We start from the raw sequence: 18,335 nt of genomic DNA on the forward strand, positions 1-18,335 counted from the left end.
ATTTTAGTTCCCTACTGAAGAAATAGCAGGGGACTTTAGACTACATCTATCTGTCTGTTATTCACACTTTTTTCTCCAGGCTTGGTGATATTGATTTGTTATTTGTTATATTGTTTAATAATGACAATTTAAAGACAAAGTTCAAATTTTGTTCTGGTTGTGCAGAGTTATGGTCACTGGACTTCAAAATTCACTCAAGCAATCGGATTTCCACACTTTTTTCGTCTTGTTGAAGATTGGTTACAAAGTTTAATCATGATAAGTTACAGACCAAATTTGAATTTTGTTTCAGTCTGATTTTGTGCAGAGTTAAGGTCCTTGAACTAAGAAAATTCACTTACTATAAATAATCAGTTTTCTACAATTTTTATACAACCCATATATTGGTATAACACAGCCGATGTCGTCTATGACAGCGTCATCTGAAGACACATTTGGTTTCCAGGCAATAACTTTAGTGTAAGTGAATGAATCTCTTTGAAAGTTTACCAGAATGATCAATACCACAAAAGGAAGATTGGAATTGATTTTTGGGGTCCTGCTTGGTACCAGGACTGGGTTGCATTAACGTCTATTAAAGTTAATAGTCTATTAACTTAATAGACGTTTACTGGGTTGCACACGCATCTATTAAATCTGATTCTGATTCAAACAAAAAATTCTTTGAAACCGATATTATCAAGATGCTTGATTTCTTGATTGACAACATATTTGTTACGTTTGGAGGACGTGTTTTTCAACAGACTGTCGGCATCCCAATGGGAACAAACTGTGCCCCTCTACTTGCTGACTTGTTTCTTTATTATTATGAGGCTGACTTCATGCAGGAACGTCTTAGGAAGAAAGATAAGAAGTTAGCAATATCCTTTAACTCTACTTTCCGCTATATAGATGACGTTCTTTCACTAAACAATTCAAAATTTGGTTACTATGTGGAACGCATCTATCCCATCGAATTGGAGATAAAGGATACTACAGATACAGTTAAGTCAGCTTCATATCTTGACTTACATCCAGAAATTGACAATGAGGGTCGGTTAAAGACAAAACTTTACGACAAAAGAGATGATTTCAGCTTTCCAATTGTGAACTTTCCATTTCTAAGTAGCAACATTCCAGCAGCACCTGCATACGGGGTATATATCCCTCAATTGATACGATATTCCCGTGCTTGCATTTCCTATCATGATTTTCCTTGATAGAGGGTTACTGCTCACAAGGAAGCTATTAAATCAAGAGTTCCAAATGGTGAAGTTGAAATCATCCCTTCGTAAATTTTACGGACGCCATCACGAGTTGGTTGACCGTTATGGAATAACCGTTTCACAAATGATATCGGATATGTTCCTTACATCGTAACTACAATCCCCTTCCCTTTCATGAATTTGACCCACCGAATTAGACTATTTACCGGATTTGTAATCACATAAGCAACACGACGGGTGCCGCATGTGGAGCAGGATCTGCTTACCCTTCCGGAGCACCTGAGATCACCCCTAGTTTTTGGTGGGGTTCGTGTTGTTTATTCTTTAGTTTTCTATGTTATGTCATGTGTACTATTGTTTTTCTGTTTGTCTTTTTCATTTTTAGCCATGGCGTTGTCAGTTTGTTTTAGATTTATGAGTTAGACTGCCCCTTTTGTATCTTTCGTCCCTCTTTTAAAGGTATTAGTCTATTAACTTAATAGACGTTTGTGCAACCCAGTCCAGCAGTTTATGAAAAATTGGCCAAAAACAAGTATTTTTGAAGTTTACAGACAATAACTTGTATGAAAGTGGATGAATCTCTCTATAATTGTAGTACAAGGTTCCATATCACAAAGGAAAGGCTTGGACTGAGTTTGAGTGTAATTGCCATTCGTCAATTGTTGTTTTATGTGTTAATGTTATTTATTTCATTAAAGTATTTGGGAAAATCCCCATTTAAAAAGGCCTCATATCGTGCAGGCGGAGAAATATACAACACAATGAAATGTACATTACCTGTTGAAACCCACAATTGACGGTGAACGAATTCGTTTAAGTATTGACTAAACCATCAACAATAATCATAAAGCATAATGACCTATAGGTTGCAAACAAAAATATTAACAAGTTTTTCCAAGAATTGCAAAAGAAGCAAGTTTGAGTCGTTCCACTCATCGTTGTATACATTAGATAAAAGAACAGGTTGCAGAGGTCGTATGAATAATTAAATATAATGTCGGCAATTTCTATTTAAATAGTCACGAGAAAAAGTGATATCGGGTAGTGGCTGTCTATGACATAGAAATATACAGTCAACGCTGGTCAAACAGAACAAGTGCAGTATAAAATGAAATATGATAATGATTACACTGTGTTGGCACGTTTACTGTCATATAATGGAGCAAAACGGGGATTGCAAGTTTGGGATTCGAATCATAGCACGATTCTTCTTTAGAGACTTTGAATTGTTTACATCTTTGAAAGAAGAGATTCGTCTGCATCTAAGAGTTAGGTACCCATTTTTGACTCAAATTTGTTAATTCCAATAATTTGACTGAATCCAGGCTAACAGAAAACGACTGACTTTTGGCTAATTGTTTGTCTAACGTCCAATATAGATATGACATGCATATAATAAAAAAAAATCACATTAAAAAGGTCTTTAAAAACAATTTTTAAATACAAGTTATCAACATGTATATACGGAATCATTTATTTCTTACTAAAATGAAGATATTTTGAGATAATGGCAAAAGTTTGCCTTTCATGCCATGTGTTAATGTTATTTATTTGATACAAATATTGTGAAAAATCCCCATTTAAAAATGCCTCTTATGATGCAGGCGGAGAAATATACAACACAATGAAATGTACATTACCTGTTAAAACCCACAATCGACGGTGAATGAATTCGTTTGAGTACTGCCTAAACATTAACAATAATCTCAAAACATAATGATAAATAGGTTGCAAACAAAAAAATTAACAAGTGAAATATGTTTTTACAAGAATTGTAAAAGAAGCAAGTTTGAGTCGTTCCACTCATCGTTGTATACATTGGAAAAAGAACAGTTTGCAGAGGTCGTATGAATATTTAAATATAATTTCGGCCATTTTTTATTTAAATATTCATGAGGAAAAGTGATATCGGGTCAGTGACTGTATTTGACATAGAAATATACAGTCAACGCTTTTTGACTGCTCAAACAGAACAAGTGCATTATAAAATGAAAAATGATTACATTGTGTTGGTACGTTCAATGCAAAATAAGGGAGCTAAACGGGGATTGCAAGTTTGGGATTCGAATCATAGCACGATTCTTCTTTAGAGAATTTGAATTGTAACATCTTTGAAAGAAGAGATTCGTCAGCATCTAAGAGTTAGGTACCCATTTTTGACTCAGATTTGTCAATTCCAATAATCTGACTGAATCCAGGCTAACAGAAAATGACTGATTGTTTGATAATTGTTTGTCAAACGTCCAATGAAGATATGGCATGCATATAATAATAATTTAATTTAGGATGTAACGCATCTTCTGATTGGCTGACCTTATTTTGTTATGAGCCCATAGACATAATTTAGTCATGTGATCGTGACGTCATCAACGTTTTTTGATGGTTTTCTACGGTTTAAAATAGAATTTAGGATTAAATTATGAGAAATGACTTTAATATTTTTTCTGTCTATTCGAAATAACATAAAAAATGTGGTGCACACTGTTAAATAACCCGCTACGCGCGTTATTCAGTGTGCACCAAATTGTTTATGTAATTTCTTCATAGACAGAAAAAATATTACCTAAAGTCATTCCTTAAATAATAAAAAAAAAAATACGTTAAAAAGGTCTTTAAAAACAAATTGTAAATACTAGAAATCAACATGTATATACGGAATAATTTATTTCTTCATAAAATGAAGATATTTTGATATAGTGGCAAATGTTTGCTTTTCATGCCATGATGAAAAAAAAAAGGTTCATGTTCAGAGGGTATGTCACTCTCCCCACACAAGATATCGTATTTAGCCATGGCTTTTTACGTTTATTTTCAATTTATGAGTTTGACTTTTCTGGTATATTTCGCCCCTTTTATGATAGTACACAAGAAACAACATAGAAAACTAAAGACTGAGCAACACGAACCCTACTAAAAACTGGGGGTGATATCCGGCTCTCTGGAAAGGTAAGCAGATCCTGCTCCACATGTGGCACCTGTCGTGGTGCTCATGTTATTACAAACCATGCAGAATTAAAACTGTATCTGTTGTATCCTTTATCTCTAGTTCGATCGAGCATGAATTTGACCCTAACTTTAATAAAAATTAATACCCCTTCCATTCAACAGAATGTATTGATATTTTAGCCGTTTTTAGAGTATAGCAAACAACTGTTAATGTGTTTTTATATTTTATATTAAGCTACAACCTAGATTTCATAATTCACTGGTTGACCATTATTAAATTTTTTAGCATGTCAAGAATCTCAAATTGAATAGAACTATATAATTAAGCATGAAAAATGTGCTAAAAATGCGACGTTTTATGTATGCAGATACCTGATTGTTTTTGCCCATTTCCCAAATTGTCCAGTTCAAATTCTGCTCGTGTATCCCATGCCTTGGCGTAGTCCTCAATGGAAACAATAATTATTTTGAAGTAAATGGTTTCAATTGATGTGTTGGGGTTCTCTAAACTTAAGTTCATGTTAAATTATGTTGAGATCCCCAGTACTAATAACATGGCCAGAGAGTAATCTTCCTTCACAAAAAATGAAATATTATGTATAAATATTTCCACTGGAACAAATACTAATTTAAAAATGTATGTTTCTTATCTATAGAATAAAGGGTTTAGAATTTTGTTCATAACAGGGACATATACTTTGTCATTGTTTACAACAAACTTCCAGGGTAACTTCTGTTAGACTGAACACATTAGTGTGCTTTACCAACAACATTTTCAATTGGTTCTAGTGTAATATAGAGTTGTCTCTCCTTAATCTAAGCAATTATATCTTACTCTTTATCGCGTATTGCACATTTTCTAAATTATCCAATGTTTCTCGCAAAAAGTAGATGTATGATAAATGTTTTATTATTTACTAGCTATGTTTTAAATTTTGTTGAAAGGATTTGAAGGTAGTTGAGTGGTCTATATTTGGTGAAAAGCAGCTTTAGCCCTGACCTAAATATGAAAATAAGTGTATGCACATGTATTGGAACTATATAAAATTGAGAATGGAATATGTCTTAACTAGCTAGCGAGAATGGGATATCGCTTGATGGACCTTTATATCAACTCAGTTTCAATATTCAATTTCAATATAATTGCAACCGAATCTTCGACGAGTTTATTATTTATTCAAATTACATGATGGGAGTTGATAATATGCCATATCCAATTTATCTTATTCTATATAGTCAATGTGTTAAATTGAAAATTCCGAAAAATGTCGACCTTGTCTTTTGCACATTTCAGTTCGACGTCATATGTCAAACTTTAACATCAGACATTGTAAGACTATTTCTACACATCAAACTGTGGTAATATTTGACAAAAAGAAGATTGTCAGGTGATATGTGAGGGGTTTGTATATTTTTGAAGAAATCCCATATTTAGTAGTCAGCACTTCTGTGCTGACATGAATTATCATTGGTTTAGTCATAATTATGAATTAACTGTTTACACAACTTTTAATCTCTCTAATACTAAGGGTTTTCTACCTCAGGAAATAATGCGAATGTATTTATACATTAGCTGTATTTTGCAAATTTTTATAGGAATTTTTGGTCATCAATAATCCTCAACTTCTTACTCTAGTTGGCCTTTTAAACACTTTAAATCGGGCGTCACCGACGAGTCTTAAGTAGACGAAACGAGTGTCTTGCATAAATATAAAATTTCATGATGCTGGATAGGACAATTAAATAAACGCAGAATTTTGTATCACTATTTCGTATCACACTCGGTGCAGTTTAATACGAGAAATATCTATTGATACAAGAAATAGATAACAGGCCACAACTGTAAGAGAAAAAAGTTTTATAAAATGAATGATATTTCATGATATTCCAAATTTTTATTAAAGATTAGATTACAGTTTTAATTTCTTAGTTGTAATGAAAATAACTTTTTATAAATATAATTTTGCTTTTCCTTTTTAACCTTTGAAAGTGGAATGCATTTATTATATTATTAAGTTATTAATTGTAACCCTTGGCTAGCGAAGATGGGGGATATCATGCGCCTATCAATTAGAGTCTTAACCGTCATTAATTTTTATTTGTTTTGACGTTTAAAACATCTCTCAAAGATTATTTCTTGACAAATATCCTATATCATTCAAGGCTGAGGAGGATTTCAGGATTCGGCAACGCCTCGTGTTTTGTTTATATTTACTCCCTTTAATAAGGAAAATGCAACAATCTCTTTAAATTTCACTTAAGTATGCTAATTATCCCAATATTGATTTAACACTTGCTTAAGGCAAACCTTATTGAAAGGTGATTTCAAAATCTAATGATCAGCAAGATTCGGTATTTTTTTTAATGTTCAACTGCATAAATTAAAGGCAACAACTAGTAGTATACTGCTGTTCGGAAGTCCTTAATCGATTGAGAGAAAACAATTCTGGGTTACAAACGAACTATAAGATAAAAATTGCAATTTTTCTGACTTGGTACAGGACATTTTAAGAAAAATGGTGGGTTGAACCTGGTTTTGTGGCTAAATCCACGAAATAATAACAATAATAAAACGATTTAAAAAAAAAATGAGAGGGGCAATGGAGATACAAATACCACGACACTTGCTATAGGGATGTATTTAGATAGAAAGGTAATCATTGAGAAAAAGTAGGTCAATTTGACAATATTTCTTGTGTCCAATAACTTGCGTAAAAGTTATGTTTGTATCTTAATGAATTTCACAGAAGCATACACGATAAACAGGTGCAGTTATGTTTCCCTTTTTTATTTTACATTATTAATTATATTCTAGATCAAAAGTCAAAGTCATTTTGTACATGAAATTTGTTTAATGTAGATGTTTGTAAAAGTATCTGCCATGTGGGGATATGTATAATGCCTTGGGGTAGAGTAACTTGCATGATTCATATAATTTTGTAAATCAGTTATTGAATCTGCTTTTTGTGATGGACAAGGTTTTTTTTTATGAGAACATGAGAAAATGTGATTGTTCTGAAAATAAAATAGATCTAGGTCTTTGCGCATGTATATATACATACTACTGTTGACTTTATCTAACATAGACAAAGTAGTTAACGTCTTCAAAACTAAATAAAAATAAAAACAAATGCATTACATCGTTCGTATATTGACCCAATACCTTATTATTGTGTTTTTTTAACTAGTAAAGTACTCTGAAAATAGTATCAGCACTAGCAATACCAAACCATTGACTTTCTACAACAACTCGTCATCATTACTATCAATTGCGCTTATTCAACAACTGACGACTCTTATTTTTTTGTATGCTTATACTTTGTGGTTCGAAATTATACGTAGACTCGTGCAAATATCTTTTCCATTTTGATCTTGTTGAAAATACTACTTTGGTCCTGAATTGTGATCAAATTAAATGGAGGGTTAATAGTTTTCGTCGTCCGTTTATAATGTTTTCATAAAAATAGGGGAGGATTTACCAAATCAAAAACCGTAATTCGATAAAAAGGCAACATTGGGAAAAAGACTAACAGTCATTAAAAATACTTCAAACACAATACATGATATCATTTTAAGAAACTTTTTGTTTGAATGTTAATAGTTTTGTATGAAATATGTATGTCCCGTCCTATCATGAGATACTTGTTTCCAAAAGCGACACTTAACAAACTGAATTATTCGAAATAAAGATGAATAGACAACTTTCGAGTTCATCCGTCACCGGAAAAAACTCGTCAATTATACGCGCCTTTATCGCAGTCATCTGTGCGTTTAGGGGCGTCGTCACTTCCTTACAAGGTTGAGCGAGTGGTTGGAAAATTATAATTCTATATTGTACGAATTATTCGGCAAATTGAATTCTAAAAGTAGACAATCAACACTGCTGTCATTAGGGAATTGTCAGTAAGTACCTACAGAGCAACCATTATTTCTAGTTTATCCTGCACAAAAACGATCACTAAGACGCTTGATGAACGTAAATAGTGCAGGGATACAGGCGAGCCCCTCTATCTGGTAAATGACGTCATAAAGGCGTGCATAATTGACGAGTTTTTGCCGGTGACGGATGAACTCGAAAGTGGTCTATTCGATTACACAAATAAAGTTATTACTTGACTAACAATGCAATTTGAATACACTATTGATATTATATTTTCAAATGCTATAAAAAAAAAACAACACAATATTTGGCTAGACAAACTAGCTTCATCCTATTTGAATCCATCATTGCCCATTTTGATCAGTTAGTGTAATTGTGCAGATAGACATTTGTATGACGTACATTATATTTCGTTTTGTACGTCATACAAATGTTTATCTGCACAATTACACTCACTGACCAAAATGGGCAATGATGGATTCAAATAGGATCCATGGTTTAAAGATATATCAATATCGTACATTAAAATAAGTGCGTCATATGTCATTATTTGTATTCTAGTCCTGTCATGTAATGTTGTCATTTAAGTGTTATATTTAGCATTGCTATAAATGCAGGAGGTTTGGCTTTCCACAAAATCAGGTTCAACCCACCATTTGTTTTCTTAAAATGTCCTGTACCAAGTCAGGAAAATGGCCATTGCTTTGTTATAGTTCGTTTCTGTGTGTGTTTCATTTTAGTGTTGTGTTTCTGTTGTATCATAGTTCTCTTATACTTGATGTGTTTCCCTCAGTTTTGGTTTGTAACCCGGATTTTTTTTTTGCTTAATCGATTTATGAATTTCGAACAGCAGTATACTATTGAAGCCTTTATTCTATACCTTAATTTTGACTAAAATCCTGAACCTTTGCTTATATTTTGCCGATTTGAAAAAATTGAGTCTGGTGGTAATATATTATTATAATGATTTTTTTTTAGAAAACTGTGTTTTATACAATAGTTCACAGAACATTTGTCAAAAACGTTAGACTAACTTCACAAATTAATTTTATTATTAATGTACATAAAGCTACAATGATTGTCGTCGAATCGATATTTCATTTAAATTGATGTTGACCAAGAAACAGTAATGGATCCATATTCATCGTACCGAATGGATCTTGAGTAGTGCCCCAATTGTTACTATTACCCCACTGGTTATTGTTATTACTCAGAACTCCATGTTTGAGATCCCGCTGAATCTGGAACGGTTTCATTTGTTGTCTGCTCCACCTATTTCCATCTGTTTGTTGGTTGTTATTTGGCCATCTTGTTTTACTGATCTGTTCATTATTCACCACTGGCTGTTTGTTGTTATTTTTAACATTGTTGTTAAGGGTATTCCATACGTTAGTTGACTTATGTTTAAACTGGTTATTTGGTATTTGTTGATTCTTATTATTATTACTATTATTACTAATTAGTGGCTGTTGACTCTGGTTATTTGGTAGTTCTTGATTGTTATTGTTATTGTTCATTTGTGGCTTTTTACCCTGGATAGTTGGTAGTTTTTGATTATTATTATTATTGTCAATTTGTGGCTTTTTAGCCTGGATAGGTGGAAGTGTTTTATTATCATTATTAATTTGCCGCCTGCTTTTAAACTTGGTTTGATCGTTCGTTTTTCTTTGTTCATTTGTTGCAATCTCAGCTTTTTCAGCGGTTGAATGAGAAGTGGTTTTCACAATCCCGCCAACAGTATTTACTTTATCCGGTTTTGAATTTGAAGGATTCAAAACTCCTGATACAACTTGTCCATTTTGTACATTTGAGTTTCGCTGGACAAACTTTCCTGCTGCTTGATTTTCCGGGCTGTTCTTGTTTATAGTCTCAACGATATATCCAGTTCCAGATGAATATCCCATTCCACCAGACAAACCACCACTTAGTATTGGATTAAGTGAAGATCCATCCATGACAAAACCTATATCTGCAGCAACTTTGTCTGCATCCTGACTTGATGAAATAAATCTTTGTTGTATGTTCTGATTTACTGCTGTATTTTGATTACTGTTGGCACGAGACAAAACTTTGTCAGTTGTTGATTTTACTTGATCAATAACAGTTTTCTGGCCGTCTTGGGTATTTGATATTTTTTCTATTGTAGGTTTGTTCACAAGTACCTCGCTTGTGGGTATATCCTTATGTTTCATTAAACTACTTGTTACATCTTTGACTGCATCCTTGGTTACGGAGCTTGAGCTTGAACTAGCAGTATGTGACCATTTGATTTCTGGTTTTACTACTTCTTTAGGTTTAATAGTTTCATAGATCGGTCTATGTACTCCTAAACCAAGAGAATGTTTGATTTTAGAAACTGCTATATCATTATATTGTGTGATAGGTTTATCATCAGGCAATTTGACAGGAGCAATCTGTGGTTTTGTTTCCTCTTTATCCATTGTAATAATCTCTTCCAATTGCTCATTGTTAGTGCTGGTCTTTTTATCAATGATATTAAGATTACCACTTGTATAAATGTTTTTGTTAGGATTTCCAACAGGCGTACACGTACATTGGCACTGTAATGTTCCATCATGTGATGTATGTAAAAGTCCACTGACCACTGTCAAAAAGGTGAAGATAAGAATGGGGACCATCATATTTTGTATCTAAAAAATGTAAATGAAAAAAAAATTCAGTAATATTTGAAACATAAAAAGACATAAAAGCACTTACCACGTTTAATAGCTATTTCTAGCCCGGACATTATATCATATAGACCATTTTAAAAGGACTGCAACAGATTAATGATATGATCAGCTTAATATCCCAAGGGTATGACACGCAGGGTGAACGTAAGGTAGAAAGTGTGTCCACATACTTAAATGATCCAAATGCAGATCACATTAAGACAAGCATCTATATAAAAGAGGGACGAAAGATACCAAAGGGACAGTCAAACTCGTAAAACTAAAACAAACTGACAACGCCATGGCTAAAAATGAAAAAGACAAACAGAAAAACAATAGTACACATGACACAACATAGAAAACTAAAGAATAAACAACACGAACCCAACCAAAAACTAGGGGTGATCTCAGGTGCTCCGGAAGGGTAAGCAGATCCTGCTCCACATGCGGCACCCGTCGTGTTGCTTATGTGATTACAAATCCGGTAAATAGTCTAATTCGGTAGGTCAAATTCATGAAAGGGAAGGGGATTGTAGTTACGACGTAAGGAACATATCCGATATCATTTGTGAAACGGTTATTCCATAACGGTCAACCAACTCGTGATGGCGTCCGTAAAATTTACGAAGGGATGATTTCAACTTCACCATTTGGAACTCTTGGTTTAATAGCTTCCTTGTGAGCAGTAACCCTCTATCAAGAAAATCGTGATAGGAAATGCAAGCACGGGAATATCGTATCAATTGGGAGATATATACCCCGTATGCAGGTGCTGCTGGAATGTTGCTACTTAGAAATGGAAAGTTCACAATTGGATATGTGCAGGTCTTTATCTTTATGTGTCAAATAAAGGAAACAGTAGTATACCGCTGCTCAAAGGTCATAAATCGATTGAGGGAAAACAAATCCGGTTTACAAGCTAAATTTCGAGAGATCACATCGACTAAAAGAGTAAAACAAATTATCAGCAGAAACACTAAAGTGCAACAAAAACAAACGCCACCATATATAGAAACTAAATATTTGATAATTACGATCATATTTCTGAACTGAGTACAGGAAATTGTACGACAAAATGGCGAATTGAACTGGTTTTATTGCTAGCCAAACCTCCCGCTTAAAAAAAGCAATGTAATAAAATATCGCTTAAATGACAACACTGTGTGACAGAAATACAGCACAAACAAACGCAAGAATACTAAACACAGAGAAATGCACAAACAAATAATATAATAGTCGTGACCACATCAAAACATGTTGTTTTAAATCTAAACATTTATCCGATTTTACGGAAAGAATAAAAGACCGTACTGACATCTGGTTGTCGTTTATTTGATTTTTTACTTCGCGTATCTTCTTTATTTATGAAAACTGATACCAAAAAACATGAAAAGATAACATTCACGGATATTCTTGATTTGGTACAAGGAACGATTAACGCGTTTAAGGTATGATTAGAAATATACTAGACTTCCTCATATTAATTTGGGAATATGATTGATAACGCAGTTGTTTGTAATTTCTCGAAATGATTAACTATAATTTTCGTTCACAATTTTCGGGTAACATTGCATTTCCTTGCAATATTACTTTACCAGACATGCCAATAAGGAGTGATTGAAGAAAGTTCGCACAAAAGATAGCCGATATTGTCAGAACAAATAAGAACAATACACAAAAACATAAGCCAATACAGAACAAATTAATCACATGTTTTTCTGATCGAAATTAAATTTTTATACTAAATGTCATTAAAAATAAAAGCTGTATTAATTTTGTCCTTTTAGTCGTATAACTCGTTTTAATGTAGCTATATTACATCCTACAACAAGAATTTATATAATTTTGGCGGTACAGTGCTCACGTTTTTCATACATTTTTTTTCTTTCCATCATAATCATATTCGATCTCAGTATTTTTAATATTCTATTTGGGTTTTGTATACTGTTGTTTGTCATTATGTCTCTTTTTTGTTATGCAATGGTGTATTCATTTTTTTTTCGACTAGTGAATTTGAAAGTCCAAAAATATCGCCTCTCTATTTCGGTTTCTGCTACGAATAAAGTTGTATTTTTAATATCGAACAATTATAGCAGTAATTTCATTAAAAAGAAAATTGGTAAAATGCAATGTTGAATCAGAAGCATAAACAAATGAAAAATAACAGCTTACCATTCTATATAGTCCTTTACCTTCGAGACATCCACTCCTTACAGTTTACATACAAACACGCGCGAGTCAAAAGAGGGTCTAAATCAAGCAGGACAATGCCAGTATTTTTTACTAAATATTTCGTCAGTATTTTTTCAAATAAATTACAACCTAATAAAAAAAATTAAATTGTAAATGTATACATAAATTGTTTTCAGTATTACGTAATTAAAAGAGATAGCTTCGGCACAAGTAATAAATAAGAAATACATCCGAAAGACCCCTTTTCTTAATTATGGATTAATAAATCTGCATATGACACTGTAACTAATTATTTAATTTAAATAATAACTTGGTCGTGTCAGAACATGACATGCGGAGATGTGGTTTTAGTTTTAATCATATTCTTTCAAAATATGTTATACTGGTGTTTTTGTTGTTTCTATCTATGCAAGTGTAACGTTGTCTTTAATTACATGTAACTACATGACATATTTTGGCTAAAGACATGTTTTGTTTATTAAACTTTAAGTTGAATTTTATTTGTTACTATGAGCATTTACATGTTATGATCTTAGAGTGTAAAGAATTAAAATTGAAATATTAATGGAGCACCAGAGATCACCCATGATATTAGTTGTCTCAGTTTGAAGTCAGTTTCGTTACATCTTTTTTTTTTAACATTTTGTTATGTCGATTTTCGATTTAAGTTTTTCTTCGACTTTTTATTTTTAAATGTACCATTGGTATCTTCTGCCTCTTCTTGTTAAATAAGGAATTGCAACGAATACTCACGTTATTGTTGGGATACAATTTATTGGAATTGATTAATTAAATAACTATTTACATATTCATGTATAGTGTTACCAATGCTTTGACCTCCGACTAATTACATAGACATGCAGTTTCCATTACACATCTCATTAAGCATTTTCTCACTTGATGTAAAGGTTGCTTGTTAAATTTTAACAAATACTAACTGTCAAGCAGCTGAATATGAAAGTAGATCAAAATAAACTACGTTCCTTAAACGCTCTTATATATGGTTTGTGTTCTCTTCGAAGACGTTAATTATTGTTATTTTCCCAAATAAACAATGTTCTGGTAGTTGTATAATAAAAATGAATGAGTAAACGAATGAATAAAATATTAAAAAGTTTACAAGTAATGCCATCATTTTTTCTTTACATAACCGACGAGAATTTACTATAGTACTTTGTATAAACCTATTTGTTTCATATGCTATGTATGATACATATAAATAAGGAATAACACAATGTAAGGCAGGCCGTGTTCTTACGCTCGCCCGAGATTGAGTCGCGGAATTTGGACTGCCACTTAAAATGAGAGTATTGTTTACAGACATTTAGCTCTGAAACATGCCAAATATGAACCCCTCAAACAGGTCTTGCAAAGTTTCTTTAAGTGAAAAAAAGTGGCACTCTCTTTACACGAGGCATCGGTTTCAACATTCCCATTTTGATCGGACGTGGCTGTGGACTTATACACTCCACACAGCAGAACCGAAGGGGTAAATTGCCGGTCTGAAGACACCAAAGTGAACAGATTTCTATTCTAAAGTCTCCCTTTGATAAACGAAGGTTTTCAGGAAATTATGTCATGCTGAAGACTATCATGAAAATGTATGTTTGAATAGATTTTTAGAACATTCATTTATAACAGACGTCTCCGAATGCTAGCCACTCTATGTTTTTTTCACAATTCATATGTTAATGCATGTATCTCAATAGATAATGACAGAAGGATTGAACTATAGAAGGACTGTGTTTTTGTCCGCATTTTAAAGTTCAAATCTTATCAAATCAATTCAAAGTTTTATTTATTGGTGATACACTTTAAACCAAGTATCACAAGCTCTAGCGAGCTTTTAAAATCGACAAGTATCTTAACAACTATGCTGATTTTTAAATACTAGTAATTAAATTAAAAAAAAAAAACCGTACTGTTTCTGATAAGAACAAACAATTGACCTATTTACTTGAATCTCGAAAGGATTTACATTTGTTCCAGTCTCAACTCACCAGTTTATCTACTCACACTGATTTAACACTACCGATTGTGATTTTTCGTTCCGGAGCTTCTAGGTTGCTCACAACATTGGAATTGTTTTGTGAACTATTGCTGGTCTTTCCTTGGTTTTTCTTTTGACCATGGCACTGTGAGTCTTTTATCGACATATGAAAATCAGTATAGTCTTACTCATTTGCATATGCACGATAAAAACAGTATCTAAAGAGGGTATATGCCATTTTGTTTTTTGATTTTTGACAATTTTTTTTTGTTCTAATGATTGAGATTATAACACTATTTTGACTGCCATACCCCAATTTATGAAATTTGTATCTAGTATGTCTGTTTGTTTTTGCTTACAAACTATTGTTGATGTGACTGTCAGACAAGTAGGAGGTAGCAATAAAATACGGGGTTTTTTTTCACACAAGGAAATGTCTGTACCAAGTCGGGAATACAATAGTTGTTTTCCATTCGTTTCAACTTTGATGTGTTTGAGGTTAAGATTTAATCTAATAAATGACACTTTTGAGTTCGGTATTTTTGCTATTTTAACATACTTCTTGTTATTCATTGTGAAGACAGTTATGATTCATATTTTATGTGGATTTAAAGTACATACATTGTAAATGCCAAGTTTGTAAAATATGTTCCTCAATATTTAAAACGTTCCAAAGATGTCTAAATAATGTATGCAAAAACAATACGACGTTGATGCCATACGTTATAATGTTTCTTATAAGCTGGTACTCTAGATACTGTATATCAAAATTGGTTGAAGATAAAAAAATAAATAAAAAAAAGTAGGTTGCTCATCAAGACTGGGGTATGAATTTTCACAATTCTGAATACCATGTAAACTCAGATGGACCATCAGTGCGTTTTCTTATGTCATATTGTAACGTTTATTCATAATGTAGATCATTTGGTGTTGGTGGCAATGAGATTTACCCCCTCAACATATATTCATTTGTCTGTCCAGGTCGGGTGTCTATTCAGTGGCTGTCTTGTTTGTTGTCTTGGATTTTTGTTACTGATATTCGTAGAATTTGGTGTTGATGATAGATTTATGGTGGTTTTTGTTTAATTCCTTCACTTATTGTAAAGAACATTTTGTTAAGCCATATATTTATTGCTGAAGTCAAAGAAATAATTAAATAAGTCTGCAATATATGATTTCATTTCCATAACAATGACAATCATTTAATTTATTCATTATATTTCAATAATTGCCATGCCATTGCAAGGTCGGTTTGTTTTCGAGTTGTGTATCTTTCGTATTTTTTTTATAACGATAAAAGAGCGTAAATATACAACATCGTTTTCATGTGTAACTGATTGCTATATACAAACGAGATTCAAAAGTACTTTATATATGAGTTTTGAAAAGGAAATGAAGTATGTTACCTGCTAATTTATTGATTGTTAACTATAAACTACACATAAAGGAATAAAAAGATGCCCGTAGTGACAACAAAATATTCATACATTATTCATATGACAAAAAACTCAATAAACCAACCATATACAACGATAGTAAAACACATGATTTATTAATCAGATGAACTTGGTATTTAGTACCTAAAATATTAGTTACCGAAAGTATGTGCCTATAGTTCATTCTTATATTATACAAAAGTACTAATCTGATAAATTAATTCATAGCTTATGCATTCTTTTTGTGACACACAATTATTTCATGTAATGAAAGATTGGACAGCTCTCAACCAGGTTATCCGCTCTTATATATAATTGGAAGTCCGTTTAAATGTTAACGTTATCACTATCACTAGATAGATACTCTGTTTGATGGACTGTTAGTTTCCGAGGGTATCACCAGTCAATTATCTAGCACTTCTGTACTAACATGAAAATTCGAATATTGTTTTCTTGAAATTTACCTATGATGTCTGCTTGTTTTATTCACATATAAAAAATGTTGTCAATATAAAGAAATTTATGCGACGGCAATACATGTCAGAGAAATCCTTTTGATTTTGTCATTTGATAATAGACTTTTTGTTTTGAATTTTCCTTTGAATTTTGTATTTTTATTTTCAACTTTACTGCAATAAAATTTTGAATTCATTTAGAATTAAGGGATGCCTTTGACGTTTGAGGTTTGAATGTTCTCTTGGTGTCATCAAATTTAGTACAATGGTATGAAAAAAACAACAACACTAAAACGTCTAATAAAATTGCAGGACTAAAACAGTAAACTTACATTGGCAAACAAAATACTCTTTACTCGAAAAAGGAGGAAAATGATTCGAATTATACATTTCCGAGTATGCACAATATTGTTTCGTTGTTGTTTTTATTATTTGTTCGTATGTTTTGTTCAAATTTAAATCGAGATTTAAAATGTTTTTTTTTATGGTTAATTCGTTTTTTCGTCCGCAACTTTTAGCTAGTCGAATGATTGAGATTGCAGGTGAAAAGTCGAGTAGTCATCGTACTAGTTATCAAAAGTACCAGGATTATAATTTTATACGCCAGACGCGCGTTTCGTCTACATAAGACTCATCAGTGACGCTCAACTCAAAATAGTTAAAAAGCCAAACAAATACAAAGTTGAAGAGCATTGAGGACCCAAAATTCCAAAAAGTTGTGCCAAACACGGCTAAGATAATCTACTCCTGGGGTAAGAAAATCCTTAGTTTTTCGAAAAATTCAAAGTTTTGTAAACAGAAAATTTATAAAATGACCATATAATTGATATTCATGTCAACACCGAAGTGCTGACTACTGGGCTGGTGATACCCTCGGAGACAAATTACTCCGTCTTATAATGTCCTCCGCCAAGGCAGGAAAATGGCAGGTGTTATCAAACAGTTCGTTTCTATTTATTCTGTTCACAAATCGTTGTCAATATAATGGATTTTTTGGCGATTGTCATACATGTGTTCCTGTTGTTCTTTTGTTTTCCTTTTATAGTTTATGTGTTTCCGTCGGGTTAAGTTTTTTAACCAGATTTTGAAAATCGGCATACATCTGTTGTCTTTATGTATACTGTAACTAGTATTCAAAACACAAAGCCATGAACCTAGTTTATCTATGCTTTTGTTAACTCTAAGAGATACATTTGGTTTCATATTGTTTGTATTTGCCTATTTAAAGTGTGATTTAATTTGTTGTTTCGTATAATACGTTTTTTCTTTATTATAGCCGGTAGAGCGAATGAAAATCTTTTTCATGATTCATATAAGATGCGTTATTACTGTAGTTTTATTTCCAATTATGTTTTGCCGAGAAAATACCATGTGGACAAAAATTTAACCTACCATTAAATCGAATTAATCAACATCTGCCTATTCGTTTGCGTTCGTGGGGATTGCATTATTGCTACTTTTCACTTCAGCTAGTTTAATCTACTGCTACACCTGTGTTCATAACACAATCACTCAGTGTTGTCATTATAGCGATATCGTTTGACAGTGTCATAATGCG

General features: G+C 32.5%; 1 protein-coding gene across 1 annotated transcript; it reads right to left on the reverse strand.

The window, feature by feature from the left end:
• Positions 1-9,061: 9,061 nt before the first annotated feature.
• LOC134707659 (rho GTPase-activating protein gacZ-like) lies at positions 9,062-13,091 on the reverse strand. Its single transcript, XM_063567629.1, has 2 exons — positions 12,876-13,091; positions 9,062-10,682 (listed from the first exon to the last, which is right to left on the reverse strand). The coding sequence occupies exons 1-2, from the start codon at positions 12,876-12,878 to the stop codon at positions 9,129-9,131; spliced, it is 1,557 nt and encodes a 518-aa protein (XP_063423699.1). The 5' UTR covers positions 12,879-13,091; the 3' UTR covers positions 9,062-9,128.
• Positions 13,092-18,335: the final 5,244 nt, after the last annotated feature.

Source organism: Mytilus trossulus, chromosome 2 (genome assembly GCF_036588685.1).
Source record: "Mytilus trossulus isolate FHL-02 chromosome 2, PNRI_Mtr1.1.1.hap1, whole genome shotgun sequence".
Classification (NCBI taxonomy): domain Eukaryota; kingdom Metazoa; phylum Mollusca; class Bivalvia; order Mytilida; family Mytilidae; genus Mytilus; species Mytilus trossulus.